The sequence below is a fragment of the Giraffa tippelskirchi genome, chromosome 13 (genome assembly GCF_054371585.1).
Source record: "Giraffa tippelskirchi isolate mGirTip1 chromosome 13, T2T-mGirTip1v1.2.pri, whole genome shotgun sequence".
Classification (NCBI taxonomy): Eukaryota; Metazoa; Chordata; class Mammalia; order Artiodactyla; family Giraffidae; genus Giraffa; species Giraffa tippelskirchi.
The window spans coordinates 122,430,749-122,445,584 of record NC_137287.1 but is presented as its reverse complement, the minus strand read 5'-3'; the positions used below and the strand labels follow the sequence as shown (position 1 = coordinate 122,445,584).

General features: G+C 49.0%; 1 protein-coding gene across 4 annotated transcripts in view; it reads left to right on the top strand.

Annotated features, from left to right (window-relative positions):
- Positions 1–14,836, top strand: part of BCAS1 (brain enriched myelin associated protein 1) — a 143,339-nt gene that overhangs the window by 44,441 nt on the left and 84,062 nt on the right. For all 4 annotated transcript variants that reach the window (XM_081557300.1, XM_081557298.1, XM_081557299.1 and 1 more), the window contains 2 exons: positions 9,908–9,984; positions 11,242–11,320. In XM_081557300.1, the coding sequence (XP_081413426.1) occupies positions 9,913–9,984; positions 11,242–11,320 (151 nt within the window). In that variant the 5' untranslated portion in view covers positions 9,908–9,912. The remainder of the gene's footprint in view (positions 1–9,907; positions 9,985–11,241; positions 11,321–14,836) is intronic.

Below are 14,836 nucleotides of genomic sequence, written 5' to 3'. Positions count from 1 at the left end.
TCTGTCCATGGGATTCCCCGGCAAGAATACTGGAGTGGGTTGCCATTTCCTCCTCCAGGGGAATCGCTCAGACCCAGGGATCGAACCTGCATCACCTGCGTTGGTAAGCAGATTCTTTACCAATGAGCCACCTGGGAAGCTGTATAGATCCTTGTTCTGCCCCTAAATAAAAAGCAAGGGAGGGCCCTGCAAACATGGATTTCAATTGAAGGAGTCCCAAATCAGGGTGGCTGTTTTTTCCCAAAGGGTTCCGAAGCTCGGGAAGGGTTGTCTCTTTAGGGAAAGGCATGTGCTTCAGGAGAGAACCGGGCCTGGGTGAGCCCATCCTGGCTGGCGTCTGCTGACGGGGACGCATAGAGAGGTTTGGGAAAGGCCCGGGAGGGCGGGGGCTGCTCCTGCAGGCCTGCCTGAGCCGCTGGAGGCTTAAACCCTTGTGGAGAGTCACCGTGTCCACAGCTTCTCCTGCCGCCCAGAGCTGGGCTGGGCAGCCTGAAGGCTCTGAGTGCCTGAGTCCCGTGGAGCCAGGTTCAACCTTAGCTCTGCCCGCCAGAACTTTCTGTCTGATCAGGGTTACTTTACTCTCCTTTATCCATTAAAGCAGCAGATATAAATTGAGGGCACACTCTGTGCAAGCAGGATAAGTGGGGTACCTGCCCCCAAGGAGTTTACATTCTCTGGGTGAAGGGCTTGCATCATTAAGCCTCAGTCTCTTTATCTGCGTAATCAGGGAATAACAGGCTGCTGTAAGAGAAAACGGAGACAATGGAAGTCAAGTGCCCAGCCCTGGGCACCTTGCAGGGGAAACGTGGGGAGACACTCACTCTGAGGTGCCCACCGTACCTGCCCAACCTTGAAGGGGTCCCCTCCTTGCATTTTCCGCCCAGACGCCTCTCCTGCCCACCCCACTCCTGACCCTGCCGAGCTCATAGAAAGGCTGCAGCTAATGTTACCTGCTATCACTATTAGCCTAAAGATGTTTAGGGCAACACTCGGGATAAGATACTGAGCTCCGAGCCTTCTAGGAACCGCGATGGGTAAATGGATGCAAACACAGTAAAGCATTCCAATAGCAGGACCTCAACTACCAGATTTCCTCACTTACCAGCACTTTGATAAGGAAGCCCCCCCCCGAGCCCACACATACCAGGGCTCTGGGCGCAGGGCTGGGGGCGCACGGAGAGGAACGGCTTTCAGTCCTCTCTGCACACAGCAGCCAGTGCTCCAGCATGGTGCTGGGGACCACAGGGCCCGGCAGGTCTGTTCTCTTCACCCACGTTGACCCTGCCTTTGGAGCTGGGGGGCAGAGGGCTTGTTCTGCTGGGCATGCCAGCCTGCCCGTGTTCGCACCACCTTCAGTGGGTGGTGAGAAGGGCCCATGGTTTACCTACATTCCACTGCATTGATCAAAGGTGTTTCCCTTTACCCGGTGACTAATTCTGTCACCATTGCGCCCTTTGAGGACCTCCTCCTCCAGCTGACAGTCACTTAACTGCAAGGCCGCTGCCGAAAAGCTCTTTCTCTAGGGCAGCTGGTACCATGTTCCCTGTTCCATCTGTTCCGAGAAGGAGGACATTGTTAACTTGTAACTAATGAAGAGTCAGTGGTAGAAAGGGTGGGCAGGGATAAGAGTGAAGGTGTTTAAGGGAAGGAACTTGTAAGGAGTAGAAGCATAGAGACTGAGGGCACAGGAAGTGAATACAGACATTTAATTGTATCATATGGTAAATATCATTGTATTGGCAACCATATTACAATATATAAATGTATCAAAATAAAACATGTTGCACCTTAAACTTAAATGTTACATGTCAAAGTCATTCAGTTAAAATCCTTTAAAATTGATTAATTGATTAATTACATTAAATGAGGCTGCATGAACACCAGTCACTGGAGTAAAAGAGGAGAGATCCAAAGGAAACTTCCCAGAAGGGCGAATTCACTTGTGGGTCAAAACGGAGCTAATGTGATTACGACACTCGTAAGAGAAATAAATAGTAAGAACTAGCATTTTTCTCATCTGACTGCTGCCAAGCCCTTGGGCTAAATCTTTCCAAAGATCATTGACGACTTTTCAATTTTTTATTCCTCACTTTAGATCTGGCTATGTTCCTTGACTAGTTATGATTTTGATTTCTCATTGCAAAAACAGACATACAATAAATATTTTATAGTCTATGTTGTATTACATTATATGCAAATACTTAATAAAATTTAGCATAACTTACATGATAGAGGAGACAATCAGAGTAAGAAAAAGTTTAGAGCTTGAACTGTGGAGCCAGGCTGCTGAAAGTTAAGTCCTGATGCTCCCTCTTACTAGCTGATGATCTGTATTAGTCAGCTCAAGTTGTGTAACAAAAAAAAACAAACAAACAACCCATAGACTGGGTGACTTGAACAACAGATATTGGTTTTCCCGCAACCCTAGAGGCTAATAAATCCAAGATGAAGATCCTAAGTAATTCTGGTTTTGGTGAAAGTGCTTTTCCTCGCTTGCAGTCCTCACACCTCTGCCCTCTTGTGGGGTCCTCACATAGTAGAGAGAGAAAGCAAGCTCTTGGGTGTTTTCTCTTATAAGGCTGCTAATCCTTAGGATTAGTGCCCCACCCTTATAACTTCCTCTAATCTGTCTCTTGGAGAAGGAAATGGCAACCCACTCCAGTATTCTTGCTTAGAGAATCCTGTGGACAGAGGAGCCTGGTGGGCTGCTGTCCATAGGGTCACACAGAGTCAGACACGACTGAAGCGACGTGGCAGCAGCAATCTGTCTCTAAATACAGTCATGCTGGGTTAGGGTTTCGACATGTGAATTTGGAAGGGGACATAATTCAGCTCATAGCGTGATATTAGGCAATGAATTTAGGCTCTCTGGACTCAGGTTATGCATCTGTAAAACGGGGACAATAAGAATACCCACCTCGGGAGCTCCCTGCTGGCCTAGCAGTTAGGATTTGTCACCATCGCTACCATGCCCTGGGTTCGATCCTTGGTCAGGAAACTGAAATCCTGCATGCCACGTGGACAGTTTGGCCAAAAAAAAAAAAAAAAAGAGTGCTTTGAAAGGATTGCAAACATTTTCAGATTCCCTGAGCTGGCTATGATTTGTGGACCTTTAAAGCCAAAGCCGTTCCTCTTTCTGAGAATCCAGACCCTGGTTCTTGTGTACCAGGGGAGTCAGCATCTGGGAGAGTCCCTGGCCCAAGGGAACCTTACTTTCCCAAAATGTCCAGGATGGCACCTCTCAGCCCTCGCCGTCATGGGAGTCACCGGAGATCTTGAAAATATTCTGATGCCCAGGCCCCAGCCAGGGGTTCTGATGGAATGGGTCTGGTGGGGGCCTAGACATGGGGACTGAAATCGCCCATGGGGATTGGAATGTGTAACAGTTTGAAGACTGGCCTCAATAACAGAGGAGGGAAATGGAGAAGTAAGGAGACTTTCTCATCTGAATGACCCCCAGCCAAAGACTTAGGCCACGTTCTCCTAATGCTACGCCCTCGAGTCTAATTTCAAAAACAAACCTCTCTGCCATATGGAGATTTGTGTTTAATGTTAGATTTAAGAACATTCATAAGAACAAAACAATGTACACCATCAGGTCATGAAAGGGCATTTTGATACTACCTTCATTTTTTTTTTTCCAAAATAAAAACTTAGCTTTTTCAAAGAATATGTTTTTCTTGATGGAAAAAACGCATCACCTGATTTATTCTTCTCCTCTGTTGGAGACTGGAGGAAACTTCATCACAGACAGGAATGGTCCAGTCTGGTCCAACTGCAGCCTCAGTTTTGCCATCTGCTAAGTGGGGATAAAAAGGGTTCCTGCCTCACAGAGTCCTTGACACGGCTTTCAGGGTGAGCAATTCATCCTGGTTTGCCTAGGACTTCCCTGGCTATAACAGGAAAGTTCTGCCTCCCCAGAATGTCCTCATCCCCAGGACAACCTGGGTGTTGCTCTCCATCACAGCCCCCATACCTGTGTGCACTTGCTAAAAATACAGATCCAGGATCCCGACCCAACTGTGTGAGATGATCATGGAAATCAGACATGCTTTCGAGTTCTTTAGTTGATTGTATCAGACAACTCTGAAAATATCAGTGATGATCACGGTGATACTTCTAATCATGAAGAACACCTTCAGGGCACAGCTTCACCGTGTGCCATGCCCTGTTTGGGGCACCTTCCATGTATTAGTGCCTTGAACTCACAGCAGCCTCTTGAGGGTGTGCCCTTATCATCCCCATTTTACAGAAGAGGAAGCTGAGGCCCCGTGAGGCTCGGGAACCTGCCCGGTGTCACTCGTTCAGCAGGTGGCTGTGAGGCCTGGCGCCTGGTGTTCAGTCCCCAGAGCCCACACCCTTATGTGGCTGCGCTGCTCTCTCCCTAGTGGTCTCAGCACTGGCTCATCCCCAGTCAGGTGTGATCAACAGTACTACCTTATTAGCTGTACCGTCCTTGGGGCGGGCGTTCCCGGCGGCTCAGATGGTAAAGAATCTGCCTGCAGTGTGGCAGACACAGGTTCGATCCCTGGGTCAGGAAGATCCCCTGGAGAAGGGCATGGCAACCCACTCCAGTATCTTGCCTGGATAATCCCATGGACAGAGGAGCATGGTGGGCTACAGTCCACGGGGTCTCAAAGAGTCGGACACGACTGAGCGACTAAACACAACAGCAACATCTTTGGGGCACAAGAGGACTTGCCATGCTCTTGGGAACCTGTAACGGAAGGTTTAACTGCTAAACGTTAAAGCATTTTCTTTGATGTCCCCAGACATTTTGACCTCACCAGTGGCTGCAGTCCGTGGGTCGCAGAGCGGGGCAGGACTTGACCTCACGGGTGGCTGCAGTCCGTGGGTCGCAGAGCGGGGCAGGACTTGACCTCACGGGTGGCTGCAGTCCGTGGGTCGCAGAGCGGGACAGGACTTGACCTCACCGGTGGCTGCAGTCCGTGGGGTCGCAGAGCGGGACAGGACTTGACCTCACGGGTGGCTGCAGTCCGTGGGTCGCAGAGCGGGGCAGGACTTGACCTCACGGGTGGCTGCAGTCCGTGGGGTCGCAGAGCGGGGCAGGACTTGACCTCACGGGTGGCTGCAGTCCGTGGGTCGCAGAGCGGGACAGGACTTGACCTCACGGGTGGCTGCAGTCCGTGGGTCGCAGAGCGGGGCAGGACTTGACCTCACGGGTGGCTGCAGTCCGTGGGTCGCAGAGCGGGACAGGACTTGACCTCACGGGTGGCTGCAGTCCGTGGGGTCGCAGAGCGGGACAGGACTGAGCACACGTGCCCTGCAGGCCCAACATGTTTGTTTCGGGCAATACTGACGTTGACCGATAGGTGGCAGTAACCGTTTGTTTTCATCTCATGGAAATCTGGCCCCTCGCGAAATTTGAAAGGCAGAAGCAATTTCACAACACATATGTTGTAACTGCTGGCGGAAACCAATGTTATCTGAGTCCAAGTTGTCCCTGCAAAAGACGTGCAAGTGGATTTTCCTTCTTTCAGGCCATTTGGCTTCGACATTGCCCGAGAGGCGCCTTAAAACCTGCAACGGTCAGGATATGGAACCCAAATTCCTGCGGGTTGAAAGTTTCTCTCCCGTTTGCATACACGCAGCTCTGTCAGGGCAAAGATTTTTTCATAACCTCAAACATTTTTATTGAAGTTAGCTCCCAAATTGAATTAAATGTAAATTGAATAATAGGAGCTTTGAAAGTTTGTAAGCCCATTAGTAAATTATTTTTAATTTTGTAAAGAGCTAGATTTAGATGGAGACATCACCTACTGTGTATACATTTTTGCAAGTGGCCTTGGTTGAAGTGTTTAACCTACGAATTTCAGTTTTCTCATCTGTAAAATTGGAATGATGATACCACTGCCTTGTTGGTTTGCTGTAAGGAGTAAGTTCATTTACGGCACGTAGAGCTCTCAGGACAGTTTCTCAGCAGGTGATGAGCACTCACCAAATTTGTTGTTGTTATTATTATATTGGGGCGTCCCTGGTGGCTCAGCGGTAAAGAATCCGCCTGCCAAAGCAGAAGACATAGGTTCGATCCCTGGGTCGGGAAGATGCCCTGGAGAAGGGCATGGCAACCCACTCCAGTGTTCCTGCCTGGAGAATCCCGTGGACAGAGGGGCCTGTTGGGCCACAGTCCATGGGGTCGCAAAGAGTCAGACATGACTGAGCGACTAACACATGACTTAGCAACTAAACTGCAACATTATTTTCATTAATATTACTCTCTTTCAAACATGATGTTATTTACTGAAGCTGTGCCGGCTGTCTCGGCTGCTGTGCGAAGCTTTTCTCAGGCTGCCGGAAGGGGCCTACTCTCCAGACGCAGCGCAGGCCCTCCTCGCTGCGGTGGCTCCACGTGTTGCAGAGCGCGTGCTCTCGGGGGTGAGGGCTCCAGGAGCTGCAGCTCGTGGGCTCCCCGGCTCTAAAGCCCACGCTGCAGCAGCTGCGGTGCACGGGCTTAGCTGCCCACGGCATGTGGGATCTCCCTGGCCCGGGATCAGATCCGTGTCTCCTGCACCGGCAGGCGGGCTCTTTACCACTGAGCCACGGGAAAAGCCCTGACTATTACTGTCTTATCGTTACTATGGTTGCTAGACTTGTCATTATTTTTATACACAGTGGGTTCAGTTCCTGGTCAGTCTTAATTTGGGCAACACTTAATCTCTCAGCTACTTCAATCTCATTATTTGCAAAATGAGTATATGTTACTGAGGCTAATGTTGAGCAAAACCTATACACTTTCTAGAAAAGGCCAGACAGTAAATATCTTAGGTTTTGCAGGCCATATGGTCTCAGTTGAAACTCCTCAACTCTGCCTCAGGACTTGAAAGCAGCTGTAGGTAAACTATAGATAAATGAACGGGCATGGCTGTCTTCCAATAGAATTTTATTTATGGATACCACAATTTGAATTTCATATAATTCTCATGTGTCACAATCTATGATTCTTCTAATTTTTCCCCCAACCCTTTATAAGTGTAAAATCCATTCTTAGCACACAGGCCAGCCTAAAACAGGCGGCAGACTAGATTTGTTCCCCAGCTGTCATTTGCCGACTCTGGCCTTGAATATTCAATATTATTTTCTTAGTATCCCATTTATAGATGAAGCAATGGCCTATTGGGAGTATGGATATCTTGGATTTTATAAATAGAAAATATTGCAACATGACTAGGGTCCTGTATGTTTTAGCACTGTTCAGCTTTATTACCTGTTGTAATTACCTATTGTTAATATATAAAATCCCAATTCTGATATCTACCAGGTTCCCCCAAGAAAGCCCTTTTGCGGCCTCCCAGATTTCTGATTACTTGAGTCTCCTACCATGGAAATTTTTGAAGAGGCATTGACTGCTTTCGGCCAGAAATTAAAATCCCTGGCTGTTATTCCAAGAGCCACCAGGCAGATGAGTCAGCATCCAGGTCTTGGGAGATGGCCTACACTGGAATCACTTATTTGTGTGAAAAAGCAGCTTTTAACTAGTAAGGCAGCGCAGAGGGACTGAAGGACCCCCACCTCTGGAAGCAGACATCCTCTGGGTCAAGAGCTCACGTGGCCTTTCTCTGGATGTGTGTCCTGGGCGCGTTCAGGAGACGCGATTCCCTCCTTTCCAAGGGGGAGGGAATACTGCGGGGAACACTCCGGAGGCTGGAGCACAAGCAGCCTGTGCGGGAATCGCCCTCTGCCGTCTTTAACCAACTGACCTTTGGAAAGTAATTTTGCCTCCTTGTGACTCAGCTTCCTCTTGGCCAGAGTGACAAGACAGTAACACCTGTTTCACACGGGCGTGCAGGGCCACACGAGCCGGCGCAGGAGGCGCTCTTGGGAAACAGCTTGGAGCTGAGGACATGCTAAACAGTTGTGAACCATTATCATTAGTGTTGTAACGAGGCTCTTGAAGGGTTTAGTGATAACGTGGGTTAGTGCCTAGTTCAGTGCTGCGGGGTGAGGGATTGTTACTAATAATTATTCCCTCCACTCAACTAATAAGTTATAATTTAACACCTGATCAGTGCAGATGCCGTGCTGAGATACAATGGTGGGTAAAGAGAGACCACCCCTGACCTCACGGTGCTTACAGCTAATGGGGAAGGGGGAGAAGTTACATGTCCTGCCCTCAAAGCTGACTCTGGTCAGTTGTGCTTCGTTCCGGAGCCGTCCCATCCACTGTGGCCCTTCCTGCCCTCTTCTGTGCCCCCTTTAATGTTCATATGTAATAATAGATATATTACAGATTACCTTTTTGTTCATAGCATTGAACCGTATGTGTTTGGATTAACAAACACTTCTATATTGCTTATAAAGAGCCATGCATTGTTCTAACCACCCTACAAGCATTAACTCATTGTGTACTTGTAGCAGCCCTATAAGGCACAGAGAAGCTAGTTAACTCATCCAAGGACACGCAGCCGCGAGGGGCAGGGAGAGCGTTCAAGCCCAGGTTGTCTTGTTCCGGGTCTTTGCTCAACTCCACTGCCCGTGCTGCCTTGAGCTATCAGATGTGGCCTGATTTGAGGATTTACTGTCTGTTTGTTCCTCTCCGTCCACCCAACAGATTTCAACTCCATGAAATCAAAGGGGCTCATCTATTTAATTCACAGCTGCAACCCTGGTGTCTGGTTCAGCATATGGTGCAGAGCTGGTGCTTAGTGTGTGTTTGTTGAATCAATAAATGAATGAAAATATAGCCAAATAGATATATATAAATATAGATATCTATTACATATGATAGATATATATATATAACACGTAGTGCTAAGTGCTATGAAAAAATGCCTGTGCTACAAGAGGTTTTAACAGAGGACTTAATCTAGTTTGAGGATCAGATATTAAAATTTGTCAGTATCATTTTAACTGTCCCCATTCTAAAATCTCCTTGATCTAATAGCTGTGACTGGCTAAGAAGGAAGAAAATGATATCTACCTGGAATATGCTTTTCATGATGATAATATTCCCCTAGAAATGAAATGCAGTTGAAAATTGGGACTGCATTTTAAAGAAATTTTAGGGGTCTTCCCTAGTGGCTCAGTGGTAAAGAACCCGCCTGTCAATGCAGGAAACACAAGTTCCAACCCTGGCCCAGGAAGATCCCCCGTGCCCCGGAGCAGCCGAGCCCGTGTGCCACTACTGAGGCCTGTGCTCCAGGACAGGGAGCTGCAAGGGCTGAGCCCACGAGCCGCAGCTGCTGAGGCCTGCGTGCCCCAGAGCCAGGGCTTTGCCACACGAGAAGTCACTGCACTGAGAAGCCACAACTAGAGAAAAGCCCGTGCAGCAACAGAGACCCAGCACAGCCGAAAATGAATGAAATTTTGAGAAAATTTACAGACGTCTGGTTGGTTTACAATGCTGTGTCACCTCCTGCTGTACAGCAAAGTGAATCAGTTATACATACACATATATCCACTCTTTTTTAGGTTCCCAAACTCTTTATTCTGGAGAAGGAAATGGCAATCCACTCCAGTGTTCTTGCCTGGAGAATCCCATGGACAGAGGAGCCAGGCGGGCTACAGTCCGCGGGGTCGCAAGAGTCAGACACGACTGAGCGACTAAACCACCAAGCTCTTTGCTTCACTTTCGTGTTTTGGCCGCACCACACAGCTTGCGGGATCTTAGTTCCCCAACCAGGGGTGGAACCTGTGCTCCCTGCGGCTCAAGTGTGGCGTTCCAACCACGGGGCCGCCAGTGAAGCTCCTGCATCTGACTTCGATTCTGTTGAACTCGCGAGCCCCGAATCTTCCCTCGTTCCTCAAAAGAGACGTGAGCAATTGGTCTCCCCGGGGCTTACTCCCGCAGTGACTGGACAGGTCTCTGCATCTCAGTTTTGTATGCAGAAGTGAGACTCCTGTTTCTCTCGGGTTTAGTTTTTCATGTCTCTCTTTTTCTCTGTTGCAGGAACAATGGGTAACCAAATGAGTGTTCCCCAAAGAGGTGAAGACCAAGCAAATGACTCGCAAGCAGACACTCACCAGGTGGAGTCCTTACGGGCCCTGCGTCATTAGCTGCTGGTCGGGAGGGTCGGGATGACGGCAGGAGGGAGAGCCTGCCCAGGGCTCACTGGGGGCGAGCGATGCGGCCGCTGCTGCTCCCGGGGGTCGCTGAGTGGGACGCAAACCTTCAGATCCCATCGAGGAGCTGTTAAAAGTGCAGGCTCTTAAGGCCCCACTCAAGGCCCAGGGAATCAGAAATCACAGGGATGGGGGCCCATGGAACCTGTGTCTCACTGGAGACTGACTCCCATCCGTCCGAGGCACAGGTACAGCTGGGGCTGGACCGGTGGTTCTCGGCTGTGGGTGGTTCTGCCTCACCACCGGCAGGGTTTGGAGACGTTTCTTGGGCATCACAGCTCTGGTAGTGCTCCTGGCATCCAGGGAACCTCCAAATACAAGCTTCTTTTAAACAAAACTGTTACAAAATATAAAGAAAAGTCTTCCAAAAGATGGGTATTTAGTCTTTTAGCTTTTTTTTTTTCTCTCTGCACTTATTAACATATATTACACTACTAATAGTGTTAGCAAAATAAGACAAGACATGCAAAGTACTGAGCGTATAATCAATATTCAGTTAACGCCAACTATGAGTGGTACCATTTATTATGAAAATGACATTGGGTAACAGACATTCTTTTTTGCAATCTTTTTTTCTTTCCACGTGAGTATGTCTGTATGTGTATATATATGTACATATATGCATACATGTATATGTGTAATCTTTTTAAATGTCAGCAATAAATAACAGAAGAGAAAAAAATAATCCAGCAATGACCTAAAACTGGAAAGGGGTTGCAACAGCTCGATGGAGGGGGTGGGTGTGGAGCAGAAAAACTGCAACTTCCTGTATCGGAGGAGAGTGTGGACTGGCCGCTGTGCTTGTGTGTGGGACCCCGGGGTGTGGTTAACCCCCAGCACGTCTCGCTCTCGTCCCATCACCAGTCACACCAGCGCCCCCGTTTGCCAGGGAGTCCCGTCTGTACGGAGGAGTCTGTCCTGCCTGGGGTCACGGGGCTTGCTGAAAGCAGGCATAGATGGTGTACAGCTCTCCTCAATACAGGAATCCAGTCCTTTAGATCGGGGTATTAGTTGCTCTGAGGCATGACAGAAAGTGGGGTAGTTTCTAGAAGTGGAGACTTTATTTTGTGAGGCACCCCTGTGGCCATGAGTTTCTTTCTTGAGTTTTTCTGATTTTTCTCATCAAAGACTTGGCTAACACTGCTGCACATTCTGTTCCAGGTCGCGTCTGGGGACGAGTGTGGTCAAAACGGCCTGCCGGTCCTCATATCCGCCCGCCCCGTGGAACTCTACGATGAAGGTGAGCGTCACGGCGACTGCTCAGCCTGGGGGTGGCGATGCGGCTGGGGAAGGGCTGCTGGCCGCGCGGATGGCGAGACAGGTCCCGGGGCTGAAGCCGCGTGGAAGGCGCGCGGATTCATTCCTGGGGCTGCAAACACAGCGCCACAAAGCGGTCGGTTTAGGCAGCAGGAATGGACTGTCGCACCGTGTTGCGGCTAGAAGTTGGAATTCAAGGTAGGGGCCAGGTTGGGATCTGAGCGATCTGTTGTGTGAAAAAAATCTGTTCCCTGGGGACTTCCCTGGGGGTCCAGTAGTAAAGACTTTGCCTTCCAACGCAGGATGGCAGGTTCGATCCCTGGTTGGGGAGCTAAGACTCCCCCATGCCTCATGACCAAAAAAACCAAAACATAAAACAGAAGCAATATTGTAACAAATTCAATAAAGACTTAAAAAATTGGTCCACATCAAACAAAAAAAGTCTTTAAAAAAAAAAAAAAAGGACTGTCCCCTGCCTCTGCTTTGGCTCCCGGTGGCCTCAGACACTCTGTGGCTTCGACACAGCACTCCTCCTTGGTTCTCCCAGCATCTTCCTTCTGTGAGCATCTGTCTCTGGGTCCAGGCCTCTCCCTTTTGTAGAGACACGGGCACTTGGGTTTGGGCACAGCCCCAGCCTCAGCTTAACCTGGTCCTCGGCAGAGATCCTATTTCCAAATGAGGTCATAGGAAGTGGGGGTTAGGACTCCATCGTCTCAGCAATTCAACTCTTAACAGCACTTGTCTCTCTTGGGTGTGTATGATGTCTGGAAGAGTCTGAGGATTTACAGCAATAAGTGAAAAGCAACAGAATATAAACACTGGGAGGCTGGGCTCTTTGGAGTCCAACAGACCAAAGTTAAAACCCCTGCCCTGCAACTTACTGGCTGTGGGACCTGGAGCAAGTCATGAGGCTTTCTAAGCCTCAGTTTTCCCATCTGTAAAGTGGGGATAATGATACCTATCTCATGGAATTGCTGAGAGGACTCAAGGTGATCATTTGCCAAGCATTTTACTTATTACCCAGCACTTAGGGATTCCAAAGAAACAAGTGAAATATAGAAGACAGCAGAGGGCAGTGTTGAAACTGGACAATGCACTTATCTATTTGATTTTATTCTGGAGTACTTAGGGATTCCAAAGAAACAAGTGAAATATAGAAGACAGCAGAGGGCAGTGTTGAAACTGGACAATGCACTTATCTATTTGATTTTATTCTGGAGTATAAGGCGATAAGGGCTTCCCTGGTGACTCAGTGGTAAAGACTCTGCCAGTGCAGGAGAGACAGGAGATGCAGGTTTGATCCCTGGGTCACGAAGATCCCTGGAGAAGGAAATGGCAATCCACTCCAATATTCTTGCCTGGGAAATTCCATAGACAGGAGCCTGGTAGGCTACAGTCCACGGGGTCACAAAGAGTCAGACACGACTTAGCAACTAAACAACAACAAGGCTTTAAATTCCAAGCATCAAAAGTGACTGAGTTCTACTGTATGAAAAATATCAATAAATTATATAAGAGGCAGGGTGTCCCAGTGGTTGAGGGTAAGAACTCTGGAATCAGACTTCTGGTTTTGCCACCTACCAGCTGTGTGACCTTGAGCCAGTTATTTAACCTCGCTGAACCCCAGCCTCCTTGTCGATGAAGTGGGGTAATAACAGTACCTACAACATAGGTATCGGATATAATGAAACGCGCATTTCAGTGGCGCACAGGAAGTGCTCTGCACGTGTTAGCTGTCACGATTACACGATGGTTCTGGTCGCTGCCATTTGCTTGGGAGTTTCTGGGCTTCAGCGTCCTTCCCTGAACAGTGAGGGGATGCATCACAGCGTTGGTTCCAGAAGCTTTAGAATTTCCTAGTGTAAGAGAGGAAACTGCTCTCCGTTTCCCCTCGCTGTGCTCCGCTGCTCACACCACATCTGACAGCGGTTATGTGGGTTTTCCACCAAGGGGTTCCGTGACTCCAGCCGGGTGTCCCCCAGTTCAGTTCAGCTCTGATGCCGTTTACCAAGATTTAGCATCAGCTCCCACCAGTTATGGGCTCAGGATCACAAGACTACCTCCCACTAAAGCTGCCGATGGCACGTGGGGAGTCCCCAGGTTACCCACAACTTCTGTCCTGCTCGGCTTCAGACCAGAGGTTCCCACGACCGCCTCCTCAGGTTCAGTCATTTGCTAGAATGGCTCACAGAACACAGGAGAGCTATGTGCTTACAGATGGTTGCTGTTCAGTCGCTCAGTCGTGTCTGACTCTCTGCCACCCCCTGGACTGTAGCCCCCCAGGCTCCTCTGTCCGTGGCATTTTCCAGGCAAGAATACTGGAGTGGGTTGCCATTCCCTTCTCCAGGGGATCTTCCCAGGGGTTGAACCCATGTCTCCTGCAATGGCAGGCAGATTCTTTACGCTCAGCCACCAGGGAAGCCCCTTACCAGGTTACCAGTTCATTCTCAGAGGATACAACTCGGTGATGACGGCCAATGGAGGAGGTGATGGGGACAGCGGGGAAGGGGGCCCTGGCGGCAGGGGAGCTTCCATGCTTTCTCTGGACAAGCCACCCGTCCAGAACCTCCACGTGTTCATCGACCCAGAAGCAATCTGAACCCTGTTCTTCAGAGACGTCTGTGAAGGCTTCATTGCGTAGGCATGCTTGATTAAATTGCTGGCTATTGATGATGGAACTCAATTTTCAGCTGCTCCCCCCTCCTGGAAGATTGGTCAGGGTGGTGAAGCTGAAATCCTAGCCCTCTGATCACATGTCTTGTTTCTCTGGCAACCAGGGCCCCATCCTTAGAGGAACTTTTCCAAAATCACCTCATTAACATAAACTCAGATGTGGTTAAAAGGGGCTGGCTTGTTATCAGTAACAAAAGTCATCTTCTTGATTCTTAAATGTAAGTTTTAGGAGCTCTGTGCGAGGAACAGGGATGAAGACCAAATATATATTTCTTGTTATATGATGTCCCAGTATCTTAACCTAGGTTGCTTATTAAAAGCTTAGATGCCCAGGTCCCATCTTTCCAGAATACCCTCCAGTTGAGCCCTGGGGGCCTGAACTGCTGAAGGTTTTCTAGAGGATTCAGAGGCACAGGCAGGACTGGCAACCACAGGATGAGATAAAGTCACACGTCTCTTCCTGCCTTTCAACCTGTGAGTCAGATTTCTGCTTTGATGTGCATGGAATGGACTGACCTGGCGGCGGCAGCTTCGGGGAGAGTGGTGTAAAGCTGGCTGCTGAGACGCACACCCCTGGAAAGGAGAATTGTATCGTTTTTATAATTTGCAAACTGTCAACATTCTCGGCTAATCCAGAGGCCCTGACGATGTAATGTGTCCTACAGAAAAGGTTTTCTTTGTTGTCGTTCAGTTACCGTTGTTGTTGAGGTCTTGCCCCCATTTTTAATATGGGGCACAAGGGCGAGGAGTGTGTCGGAAGAAGAACGTGGGAACAAAAGGTTGGAAACTGAGACAGTCCCCTCTCTTGTTTTCACCCTCTCCTGTT